The 14,255-nt window shown below is 31.4% G+C and overlaps 1 protein-coding gene across 1 annotated transcript; it reads left to right on the top strand.

Annotated features, from left to right (window-relative positions):
- The first annotated feature begins 263 nt into the window (after positions 1-263).
- LOC118189145 (beta-catenin-like protein 1) lies at positions 264-5,131 on the top strand. Its single transcript, XM_035359693.2, has one exon. It carries the CDS (start codon positions 428-430, stop codon positions 2,126-2,128), a length of 1,701 nt encoding a protein of 566 aa, XP_035215584.1. The 5' UTR covers positions 264-427; the 3' UTR covers positions 2,129-5,131.
- Positions 5,132-14,255: the final 9,124 nt, after the last annotated feature.

Raw genomic sequence — 14,255 nt, 5'->3', positions numbered from 1 at the left:
TATTTTCTACTTCTTTTCCTTTTCTTTCTATAGGCCCTTTTTTTTCTCCTCTATTATTTTTGGGCCATTTATTTTAAATTTTATTTTGTCCCATCTTTTCTTTCTGGCCTTTTGAACTCGTAAAAAATGTACGAAGTTCCTTTTTACTCTCCTCAAATACGAAATTGCCCCCCTTTCTATATACCTTTCCTTCGCACCTATGCTTGATTTTTCGCCCATCGGTGCAGAAAGACTTAGCGGGTGCAAAACAAGACATCTGTCTACTTTGTCTGTCTGTCTGTCTGAAGTAAGGACACTTTACAGCTTTGAAAGGTGTTGGTAGACGAGTTGTTTTGAAAACATTCGGTTTGTAAAACGTGGTACATATCACATTTTTAAGTGAGTGCAAAATATTCTTTACATTTTGTGTTTTTTTATTAAGTTAAAAATGGATGTCGGGGAATTACTTAATTACAAGCCCGCAAAAGAACCTAAACGAGGCAATGCAGATGATGAAAATGAAGTAGAAGTTCGCCCTCGATCAAAAAGACTGATTACTGTTCCAGAATCCATTCATCATGAAAGGCGGCCTTTGAAAATGCCGAAATTACAAGATGATAACAAAGAGAATCTGAAACAAGATACTGAACCCGAAGTAGAACTTCCTGAGGCTGAAACTGATGGTGGCGTGCTTGATGACACTAGCTTAAAAAAGCTACTGCTAGCTTTTGATAAAAAGGTATTAAAAAATCAGGAACTGCGGATTAAGTTTCCTGATCAACCAGAAAAGTTTATGGATTCTGAAATCGAATTGAACGATATAATTTTAGAAATGCACATTATTGCTACACAGCCTGATTTGTATCACATTTTGGTAGAGCTGAATTCTGTTTCCACCATTCTTGGCCTTCTTACTCATGATAATACTGATATATCGATTGCTGTTGTTGACTTATTACAGGAAATGACAGATATTGATACATTGAATGAGAGTGAAGAAGGTGCGTCAACATTGATTGATGCTATGCTGGAAGCTCAAGTCATTGCATTACTAGTTCAGAATCTTGAGCGTTTAGATGAAGCAATCAAAGAAGAAGCAGAAGGTGTTCATAATACTTTGGCCATAATTGAAAATTTGGCAGAATTCAAAGTAGATATGTGTGTTGATGCAACTCAACAAGGTTTAATGCAATGGATTTTAAAAAGAATAAAAGCTAAGATGCCATTTGATGCAAACAAATTATATTGTAGTGAAATCTTATCAATTTTAGTTCAGCGTCATGATGAGAACAGACAGTATTTAGGAGAAATAGAAGGAATTGATGTATTGTTACAACAATTAGCTTACTTTAAGCGACATGATCCTTCAAACTCTGAGGAACATGAGATGATGGAAAATCTTTTTGACTGTTTATGTTCATCTCTGATGTATGCAGCTAATCGGGAAAAATTCTTGAAAGGAGAGGGTTTGCAGCTGATGAACCTCATGCTTAGAGAAAAGAAAATGTCTCGAAATGGTGCACTGAAGGTTCTTGACCATGCTATGTGCAATGCGGAAGGTGCTGATAATTGTAATAAATTTGTAGATATTTTGGGCTTGCGATCAATCTTTCCACTCTTCATGAAAACTCCAAAGAAAAACTGGAAAAAAGGTTTATCTGTAGAACAGCATGAAGAACATGTGTGCTCTATTATAGCTTCTATGCTTAAAAATTGTAAAGGTACTCAAAGACAAAGGTTGTTGAATAAATTCACTGAAAATGATCATGAGAAAGTCGATAGGCTAATGGAATTACATTTTAAATATCTTGATAAAGTTCATCATATTGATCTTCAGATTGAGAAAGAAAAGTCCAAAATGAATGAGGAAGAAATAGATTCAAGCATGGAGGAGGAGTTTTATTTGCGACGTTTAGAAGGAGGATTGTTCACATTGCAGTTAATTGATTATATCATGGTTGATACATGCTGTTCTGGACCATCTTCTATCAAACAGAGAGTGCTACAAATTTTGAACTTGAGAGGTGGTTCTATTAAAACTATTAGAAATGTTATGAGAGAATATGCAGGAAATATGGGTGATGCTAACGATGCTTCTGTTCGAGAAGCTGAGCAGCAGCGATTACTTCATTTTGTTGATCGTTTTTAAATTGCCAATCAAATGCAGTTTCCATTTTTTGAAATACAGAAAACGTTTTTGCTGAAAATGGATGTATGTATATAGGTAATGTAATATGATGGTTTTTATTATTCCATGCTTGTTATTATTATTTTTTTTATTCTTAAGTAAAATACATATCCTATGTATAGAAATAGTGTATTTCTACACTGTAAGTTTATTATCTTATAAATTACGTTACTAAAAATAAATAATGTGTACATAAAAGTATATTTATGTATTGTGCAGTCTTTCATATTGTGTGATGCCTTTCATCTTTTAGTTTGTAAATTTCAAATGATGCATCTCATTATCTAAACTTAAATCACTCTTTCTGAAAACATGTGTAAGTACTCATTTGAAGCACATATGAATTTTTCTTGAAAATTTCTATGGTCATTTTTGTTGCAAATGAGTAAATTTATGGTTATCCTGGGATATAAAGGAATTCACAACAGCTAGATAATTTTATATCTATATGAAAGCTGAATATTAAAGTTTGGTTGATCTTTACATTATGGTAACTTGGCGATTTTTTGGCGAAAATTTGGCAACCAACTCTCCTACAGCAACCCTCTATTTTTTTCCCCGCCGCCATTTTGTCTTCACGAAGTAAAGACATGTTTCTTTTCTTTTTATCTACTGAACACTTCTTCCAACAATCTACTAGGCGAATTACACTTATGCTAGAAATTTTATCAAACAAAACTGCTTAATCATGACAAATATTCACTGCAAAATTGGGAAAAAGTGCACAATACCATACTCCTTACGCGTTTTTCAAAATAACACATACACATAAACCATGTACACGCCGACTTATTTTTACTTAAAAAAACATCCCAGAATTGCACAAAAATGGCATTGCGCACACTCTTCACTATATCCATGTACACTGCTTTTTTCCCATGAATTAGAAAAATTTCACGAAAATACATGACAATTTTCTCAATCTTTAAACCCGGTAAAAAGAACATATATGAAATTACCTGATCGCGAAAAAGTATTTACACTTTCCAAATATGAACATTTCCACATATAAAATAAATAAAATATCCAAAAACTTTTACCTCTAAATCATCTATTATATTATAAACGTCACCAACGAATTCATACCGCAACCATTACAAATACTTAGTGTCAGATATTTAAATTATTTCCATGCACGTTTACTTCAACTAAAACGTATACCAAATTCCTACAAACATAAAATTCACAAAATAACTATCATTTCATTAAAATATAATTAAATTCAAAAACACTACTTAAAATATAAATGAGCACATACATTAAATTAATAAAAATTACCTTACAATCCTAATTACTTTAAACTAAATCATTGCTAATAACAATTTTCCCAATAATACCAAATTCCTTTCCACCTTACATTTAGAACAATGCATAAAAATAATATCCTCAAATAATTAAAAATACTAACTTATCTAATCTTCTTCAGAATCTTGATTACGTGGCGGATACACTTTTCTAATTCATTCAATAAAATTATTCAAAGATTTTTTCTGCGAATTTTTCCTCCATACTTCCTCCGCTAAATAAAAAGCAAACTTCTCTTTATCACAATGCCTAAATACCCATTTCGAATTCACTTTAGTTAGGGCCATGGGATCCAAAAATTAACCAACACTGTTTCACACAACACAGAATAAAGCTAAATACAAAATTTCCAGATTTTTTCCCGATTTCCCCCCTTTTTCCGATTAAAGAACCGTAATTCGTCCATTAATATCACATGACATATCCCATGATCTCTCATTTCCCTCACGCAAAATAATGCGTAATCGGAACTGAGTACTGCTCAGATTATTACCAAAGTCCCAGGTAACCTTTATCGCCTCCAAAATATCGCCAAACTACCAGTTACCATATTGTAAATATCAACCTAAAGTTTTTGTATCAAGTTTACTACTTTTATTGATACTTTTAGGTTAATTCATGCTGTTAATGTTTAAAAATAAATGTCAGGATTCTTTCTAAAACTGAAATCTTTTGCATGTATTACAATAAGCAGTGGTACTTTTCTGTTATCGGACCTAGATTCATGTATATATATATATGTGTGTGTGTGTGTGTGTTTGCGTGTATATACACATACATACATTTCTAAATCCAGTCCTGATGACAGAAAAGTACCCACATTATATAATGGTTGTTCTCATACCTGTTTTGTATGTTGGTTAATATGATAGAAAATCTGTAAAATTATCTGTTAACCAAAGTATCCGATTATTGATAGTGTTATACAAAGTACACATTAAGTAACCAGACAATTTTTTTATAAATAAGAAAAATATTACTAACCTTCAAATAATTTTGTGTCATTCAAAATAATATTCAGATGAGTTTATGCAGTTTCTCCAACATTTCCTTGAGGTCATCTAAACGCTGTTTATATTTATTTGGACTATAACATTTGAAGTTTAAGGCATCCCATCTTTGATTCAGCTTTAGTATTTTGATACTCATATTTGTAATGGTTATACCAGTCGTATACTTGTGTTCTTGATAACGATGCATCACCATATACTGTTCGAATCATTTCGAAGCAAATTTTTCTGGACAATGTCTCCTTGGCATATGAAAATGACCCTAGTATTTTGATATGCAAATGACAAAGTAACCACTTTAAACTGGCTTTAACAAGCGTTGGCATGTCACTCTTTCTGAACATTCATTTATATGTGTCTGGTTACTTTAGTGCGTACACCTTGTATTTAGGAATGTGCTTTAATTTTTAGTTGCATGCTAGAAAACTTCATATTGTATATTAATATATGCTTTATAATAATATATTAAATATTTTATCTGTTTGGTGTAATTTACAGTTGCAGGCACAAAACGTGTGTAATAAATACTCTGTTTAAATACATCTATTTTTAATATGATATAAACGTTAGGTTTGCTTTTTTTTTAAATCCCTGGTCTTAAAACTACATATGTATATTCTATCAAGTTTAAATAAAATACAAAAAAATATATTGCATTTTCTTATTTTTTACATAAAGAAATGTTCTCACAGTTTTTTTATTTATTTTTAATCTGACAGAAGATTTGATTTATTACTTTAACAGATTCTATTACTTTTGGAAACACTTTAAAATATCTCGGGTGCTGCCACCATCTACTATAAACATAATAAAAATTCTATTTGAGCTTGTTGCATCAAGATTGAAGTAATTTTTAACTATAGAGAAGAATATCTTGCAGGATAATGCATTATTTAGATTTGTAGCCAGATTTGTGAAATAGTTCACTAATTTTAAATTTGTCAACTATTTCACAAATCATACATGTGCAGCCATGGAAATAAAACTTTGTCAAATTGCCATATCATTATTGGCATTATTTTTTATGAATCCTAAAGAACAATTTTATCATAACTTAAGCTAAAAAGTATGTGTTTCAAATTTGCATTATATTTTTTAACATTGGTATCTTAGCTAGCTTCTTGAGCGTATTTTATATTTAATTTATCATGAATCTCGTACGTAGAAAATAAAGTTATGTCTAATTTTGACAGAAATTCTGCATAATAATCCAACATCATATGGAATTTTTGTCTTGTTAAAACCTGTCTTTAATAAATTTTGAGTATGACTTAAAACTAGACTTTCAATCAGACATTATTTAATTAAATATTAAAAATAATAATTCTTCCAACATATACAGTCAAAAGTCGTTAATCTGGGCTCGTCGGGACTTTGGCGATTCCGAATTATCGATTTTTCCGGATTATAGATCATCAGTTTAAATCTCGTAAGATGGCATGCAGAAATTCTAAAATTAAAAATATGAAACCGCAATTTATGAAATAAAGAACAATTATGATCTAAAGGGTATCAAAATTTACAAAAAAAAAAAGCTTAATATTTATTTGTTTACTTTGTTAAACATTTCTCTCAATGTAAGTTGTTTAAGTTGCTTCATTTTATGTGATAATACTTTCTCTTTAATTCTATAAAAACACATAATTTCTTGTTCAGTTACAAAGTTCCACTGTTCAAGTCCCGTTAATTGCTGTGCCGAGAATACCGACTAACTTGTCAATCGAAATTTTTTCGTTTTCACTAACCTCTCTGTCACATTCTTCATGTCTTTATCCATTTTTTGCAGCAATTCCACTTTTTGTTTGTTGGACATCGAAACATACTTTCGTTTTGTAGATCCTTTGGAAGTTCCAGCATCAGAAATTCTATTTGACATAATCGAAAGTTCAAGTTTACTTTTATAAAATTGCTTTTACAGTCTGCAAAAAATAATAAGCGGGATCCAATTCGAAGATTAAGGAACAACGCAATCATTAACATTAACTGAAATAGATAATTAGATAATTTTAGCTACACCGTCCGTTATACATTAAACGCGCAGGCGAAAATGTATTCTGCACTTGCGCACACGCATATGCACAGTAGTCAAGGTCTTACGCGCACGCGTAAAACGGCTGTGCGCATGTGCCAACGCGGCGCATGCGCAGAAAGTTTTTAGCTTTGAGGTCCGGATTATGAGTGTCCGAATTAACGACTTTTGACTGTATAACATTTAATTTACCATGACAATCATACATAATAAATATATTTTTTTTAATATAAAAACACAGTTTTTCTTTTCACTGGTTGTATTCTTACTTCTTAAGGAAACAGGGTAAAAAGATATAGTATGACTATTTGTTGTTTTTATGCTTCATTTCCATATTAATTAAACTGTACGCTACACCCTAATGAAAGAGAATTCTACCAATTGGTTTCCTTAAATTTCTTATTTTAAAAAGTGTTTTACCAGTAAAGAGAACCCTTTATCATGTTTTCAATAAAATCTGATTGAAATGAATGTTTTATAACTAATTTGGGAATTTGTAACCCAAACAAACATGTATGTTCAAAACAATAAACTTTCATATATTACTGTATAGGCTGGTGATAGGGCATATTTCAGCCTAGGGACTGGATAATTCCACCTATGTATAGGTATTATTGCATTATGTCATTTTCAGACAAGTTCAATTTTCAGTGTTATTTGATTCTTTGTCAAATAGGGAAATATTTGCTAATTTTTGTTTCCTAATGCATTTCATTTCTTGCACATACTCATTACAATAAGTTACAAAATTACAAACAATTTAAAAAGTAAGTTAATATTTCCTGTAATTCTATACATTTTTGAAACATTTACATGAGTACCCACATTTAATTATTTTGTATATCTTTCCTGCATCACAACAGAATTTTTAAGCTGATCTTAAAAATTTTCCATTATTTGCTGTTATGTCATTATGTGTTATAAAGCATGTTTTGGGGAAATTTCTTATCAATAACCTTTTGGATACTTAGAATATGCTATTACTCCAAATCATGGAATTTTCAGTTATTTTTTCAGATTTTTTTTTTAATTATTTTATTTATTTATTTATTTATTTATTTTTTTTTTTTTTATTTTTTTTTTTTTTTTTTTTTTTTTTTTTTTTTTTTTTGTTTGTTTAACAACTTTCTAAGGAGGACGAACAAATCTCATCAAGTAGTTACGTAGGTTAGTTTAATAAATGTGTAAATGTTTGGAAGATTAAGCTTCAATGACATTACTTTAAATGAGAAAGTGTGAAAGGACATGGCATTTACCTCACTGGGATAGATTAATTTTCTCTAAACCAGGTGTATTAGTGGATAGGTAGCAGAGATTTACCAGAAATGGACCTTTAAGTTGTATAAGTCACTGATTTGCATTACCATGTATTTCATAAAAAACATCTTCCCCCGCTCAATTTTTGGCATATTTTGATATCATATACTAGCAGAATAAGATAATTGATTTAGAAAATATTTATTTTTGAATGGAACATTACTTTAACACATTTGAAACAAACTTTTAGCCATATAATTATGCATAGCTTTGACACACAAGGGTCATGTTTTAATTTATTTTATTATATATCGTTGAAATATTCGAAGACAAATATCATTTCTATTTGTGTAATTTCAAGTAATATTTTATTAACATACACAGCTCTTCACTCTGCCTTTTATTGAAGCCTTTAAAAACTGAAATTTAAGAACTACTGTTTCTAAGCCTATAGAAAATCTTCATACGTTATAATTAAGATAATTTATACATATATTTCATTGTATCTGTGGTTTATTTTCAAACTGTTTGCTTATGTAGCATTAGGTTTTTTAGTTAAATACTAAAATTATTATTAACTTTTGTTTTAGAATGCATTTCATAGTATCATATTTCTTATCACTGTTGCACAGCAATGAGCAGGAAAGGTAAACTAAATCAACTGATGAAAATAATCAAAAACTTCACTTCATGTTTCAAGTAAAAACATTGTTAAACATTAATGAGCATATAATACACATTTACAGTATTTTAAACTAAATAGTATAAACATTTGCATGTTTATAAACTTGCTATAACTAACATGCTAACTTGGAGCATAAAACTTGCTATAACTAACATGTATTAATAAATTGCAAGACAATCGGTGCTAAGCAATGAAAACTCGCCATTTCTCACAGATGAGAGAAAATTCATCCATTATCACTTTTTGGGAAAGAACGGGAGAATTATTTTGACCTTGATCAGCAGACTGCTTACACAATGCACACATTCAACCTTTTCTAATGTAAGATAGCACTTGTATCACTTCTGATGTTGCTGTGCAATGGCACCATTTACAGTTACAAATAACACACGAAGGTTATTTAAAAGCTGGATATCACACATTAAAATCCATTGATTATCATTACAATTTGTTACTGAAACAATGGCCAATGAAAATGCTCTTTCATTCTTTTTTAGGCATAACATAAAACAAATCTTTACTTTGTTAAAAATAAAAGTTAAATGAGTTTTTAAAGTAAGGAAAAAGCACACAAAAACAGAGTTTTTTTGTGCACTATAAGTAGTGATAAAATACACCAACAATTTTTAGAAATCATAAGAGATTTAGCAGCATCAGCATGTACTGTATCTACAAAAACTTGTTTTCTCATCTAATTTGCCTTTTTGAATTATTGTTACAAAAAATTCTTTTACATTTCATAATACAGTGAAAGGGCCTGTAGATCTGCACTGTAAACAGACACCAATCAAAATACGTTGTCGCTCAATATTTCACTGATGATAATCAGTCATATCGATTTTTATTAATAATTACAAGTCTGTAAAATAATAATCCAGAACAGTTGGCATATATGTATGTGATAATTTGAAAGTATCATCAATGCTAAATTTGTCGCTTCCTTAATATTAGGCAGGAATAGTACAAGATAATGGAAATTATTGTAAACATTGTGAAACATGTAAGTTTAATAAGAAAAGAAATTTGATTTAATGCAAGCTGTAAGTGAACCTTTTGGTGATTTAAATTATTATAATGCATCTACAAAGTATATTCACATTATTGTAGATTATGCTACTTGTTTTATAATATGGATATTTTCTTCTGAAAGTGTAACTACTGATACTTATATGAATTGCTCAAAACAAATTTTTCAGGTTCCAAAGAAAAATTTAAGTGACAGAAACATTGTGTTTACTTCTTCAAAATTTAAACATTTTTTTTTTAGAAACAAAAGGAAGAAAAATTGATTGCATTGATAATCCAAAATGAAGAACAAACTTGGCTGATGTAATAAGAAGCAGTCATGATAGGTTTACTATTAATTTTTATTTTAATTAACATTTGCTGCTACACATAACTTGGCACACTAATCGTGCTTGTGTCAGAACATTTACATTTTTGATAGCATTGTGATAGTAGAGAAAAGTGCAGCAGCAGTCTAATTAAGTTGAGAAGCAAAAAAACGAATGGCAGTGTGTTCAGGACAAAATGTTAATTGAGGGTTTAGTTTCAATTTCAATATCATTTTGACTGGAGAATTAATAAAACTCTAAAAGTATTATTGGCTGTAGACTTATGTAAGTTATTTTCATCAGAACATTATGTAAAAGTCATATGACGAATTAATCTAGAAATGATACAGTCCAGAAAAGTTTAATATAAGCAATTCATAATTTTAGAACAGGAAGAGAAAATACCTAAATTAAATGAAGGGGCTATTGCAAATTTTAGTAAGAATTTTGATTTTGTCCCCCTCTTACTTACACGCATGTATTTATATTTACAGACATGCATAGAGAGAGAGAGAGAGAGATGGGCATTAAGTCAATCGTGATCGACCGGTGGACCCCCAAGACATTTTGGGGTGGCCGGCCTAAGACCTAAAACATATTTATGGAATACCGACGCCAGCTAAACTGGAGAATCGGCTTTTCACAATCAATGCGACATGTGCCTTCATTGGAAGCGCATGATGACGCTTAAGTACGTCAGTTACAGATTCATTGGTTTACATATGCATTGAATACATCAGCAGTCTAAGCATTTGCTAAAGTTCATCAAACATTCAACTTGAGAATTTTGTGATTATGTAGTAAAAATAGTAATTATATTTTAAAAGAGGAGTACAATTCAAAAACTAGTGTTAAGAACAGAAAAGTATGTAATTTTAATACAGAGTGGGAAAAAAATTTTATCTTTACAATGGTGAATGCAAAATATGTGTACTATATATGTCAAACAATTGTGGCACTTCCAAAAAAAGGAAACATTGAAAGTCATTTCAAAAGCATGCTTGGAAGTTTTGATAGCTAATTGCGTAAACAAAAGTTAAAAGAATTTAAATCGCAATTAATCGGACAACAATCATATTTTATTAAACCCAATAAAGTTTTTGCTGCTGTTTGTGATTTTTCTTTCTTGTGTTTTGTGCTGTTACACGTGTTTCTTGGGTTTGTGCGCCAGATATGCGTTTTCGACCATGAATTATTATGCGATTTTCCTGGTTGTACTATATTCTAAAAGTTTGTAACCACTTTGCTGAAATACCCTATATACTACAATGAAACTGAACTTTAGCAAGTATATTACATATATAATTATCAGTCAGCAGTTAAAAATTCAGGGATTTTTGGTATCATACTAAAGGTCGCTTCTTTATCCAGTTGCTATAGTGACTACTTGTTGGTTTATATTGAAGACACACATCTGAAAAATGCACATGCCTTATCCAAACTGATAAGGATAAAAATTATGTATTACTTTCGTCTACTAGAAATCTGCTCAGGAATTCATTATCTCTCAGAATTTTCTATATGATTCATTACTTAAATATCAGTGTTGAGAATACTGAAAGAAACAATTTTTTTTAATATTATCTTGGTTACTCGGATTATTTCAAAGCAAATGAGGGCTATTTCTGTAAGAAGAGGAAGAGCTTCGTGTAGAACTTTCTAAAAAAAGTTTGGTATTCATGTTACACAAAGGGAAAACCGAGAAAAATAGATTGATTAAATATGATTCAAGATAAAACAAGCACATATGATGTGCAGATAAAAATATTTCTGGTGGGAGAGAATAGCGCATGTAGAAAATTTCATTGTCTAACATCATGGTGTATAGTTCTGGGCCTTTTACATATGGACAAATGTTGCCTTAACATATGGTTAGATCATAATCCGTAAAACTATTAATAGCTGGAAATTTTAACTTCTAAAAAAATATTTGGGCATCGTTGATCTCATGCAATACAAGTTTCCAAAGGCCAAGAAATGATTGCTTTGAGATTAGTAAAATTCCTGCATTTGTCCGTGCATTTAAGCTGTCATTTACCTCTATCAATTTTTCTAGAGTTGTCAAAATAACTTTATAAGCTTCCATGTCAAATTTACTGCTTCAACTCCTGTGCTCCATCGTGTATCCTAACTCCATTTTAATGTCTTCCCTGCAACAGCAATTAGATTTTCAAAATGGTGTGTGGACAGGAAAAAGAATGCATAATAATGTTCTTATGTATAAAAGTTATGGAATTCATTTAAATTGAAGCACCATCTAAACAAACCAGGTTTAACGAACGGTTTGACCAAGATACAAATTCGACACTGGGATTTATGTCTTTGAATCTTTGTTGCACTCACAATGACAGCAGTATAATATATGGTTGACTTCTGCAATCCATTATATTAAGACCATCTTAATTTAAAATCATGCCAGAAATATCTTCAAAAGTTAAATTTTTTTCTTCGATGGAATCTAAAAGATTCCACCACTTGATACTTTCTGACTTTTGGTTTTTACGTATCATTCTTCTTGACTTGTTTCATCTGTATGTGAAATACCTGGATGGCTATCAAATATAATGGGATAATATTTGACTAGGCCTAAAACTGTAATGAACATGTTTTGAATTTCATTAATGAATGTTTTGTACTAGAATTCAAGAATGTTTTGTACTAGGCCTAAAACTGTAATGAACATATTTTGAATTCCAAGTGCCATATGTGTGGCAGAAATTTGTTGAACCATTTTCAATCTTGCAAGGGGTTTTCGGAGTGCTGAATCATATTGTGCAAGCAGACGCAGCAGTTGTTTTAAAACGTTATCTCTATTTATGATGATAGTGTCCTCTCCGTGGCCACCAAAGGCGAATTTCTGTTTCGCCAGGAATTTATTACCAAATTATTATTTAAAGAATTATTTGCAACATTTTTGTTTCTTTAGCCACAACATACTGCTCTTTTTTGTTAATAGTCTCCCTTTTTGAAGTCTGGCTTCTAGCTTCTTCAATTTGCAAAAATTTTGGTTGCTTTGAGCACTTGATTCATGATTAGCTACTTTAGGAATAAGCCTCTGCTGTTTATTAAATCCATTAGATGTAGCAAAACTTTGATTCATTCAGAGTGGTTATGTTGCCAACAAACAATAACAAAACTAAAATAATGGTGCTTTAGAGTGCTTTAGAATAAAGAATAAACTATCCAAGTATGTAACGCTTTTCCCCGTTTGTTAACGTTTCGTTAAATCATCCTCACGTTATCTGCCTCTTTGTCCCTTTTGGTGTTGTAAGGTCCATGTCTAATTATGACATTGTTAAAAATTTAGTGAAGTTAGTGTGTATATACTACACAACTTCCGGACTACGCTGCACAAATAGCAATCTCACAGTCTCAATATTGCATTTTTATTGTTCAGGCCATTTTCCAGTATCATCTAAGTCTCCGTACTGCATAGAAGCCAGTGCCAATGCTTTGTCAGTCTCATTCATGGAGAACTATATTTGAACATACCGATATTAGATTCCAACTTAGTAGAAGGTGCTGTGGCTTGATGTGGTGCAGCAATCTTCACATTTACAATAGGAGGAGCACGTGAATCTGGCAATCTAAAAGAATAAATTGCTGGTATTAAAACACCAAGGCACGTTCTTGCTGTTCTTCACTTTCTTAATTTTTAGCAGCAATAGTGTCTGAAGAATTTACATCCGACGTGCGGTCTGATGTTTTGAAAATAGGAACTTGCACGTATTTTAGAATAGTCCCTTCTTTATTTTTTTCCCTTAGCTTTTCTTTTACCTTTCTTATTTTTAGGCACTGTAACTGTAGAGTCATTGGGATTTTTTGAAGCAGAAATGCATGAAAACTTAGCAGTGCCCTCACTGGGACTCGAACCTGGACCTCTCGAATACGCGCCGAGTGTGCTAACCATTACACCACGAAGGCATGCTAGTAGAAGGAAGAAAATACTTATATGCTCCTCCCTTTTAAAGGGCAACTGGATATTAGGGAACCCAATTACTAAATCCTGGTGGTGATGAATTATTTTCCACCACCTTTTAGTTCGGGTGCCACTGTAAAGTCGAAACAGGAGAAGAGAAAAATGTGCAATGCCCACTCTGGGACTCGAATACACGCCGATTATGCTAACCAATACACCTGGAAGGAGGTAGAAAATATCTTATATACTCCTCCCTTTTAAAGGGTGACTGGGAATTAGGGGACCTAATCGCCTAATCGTGGTGGTGAAGCATCATCAATCACCACCATCCCTGTTCGGGTGCCACTGTGGATTCTTTACGACTTTTTGAAGCAGAAGTATATGAAAAATGAGCAATGCCCTCGCCGGGACTCGAACCTGGACCTCTCGAATACGCGCCGAGCGAGCTAACCATTACACCATGAAGGCATGCTGGAATAAGGGAGAAAAAACCTTATATAACAAGAAAAAATTTTATTATTATTATTGTTGTTACGAATTTTGTACATA

The sequence above is a fragment of the Stegodyphus dumicola genome, chromosome 5 (assembly GCF_044657685.1).
Source record: "Stegodyphus dumicola isolate Sdum_Otavi_A_Nest chromosome 5, ASM4465768v1".
Taxonomy (NCBI): Eukaryota; Metazoa; Arthropoda; class Arachnida; order Araneae; family Eresidae; genus Stegodyphus; species Stegodyphus dumicola.
Note: the sequence above shows the minus strand (reverse complement) of the source record. Positions and strands in the feature narration are given on the sequence as shown.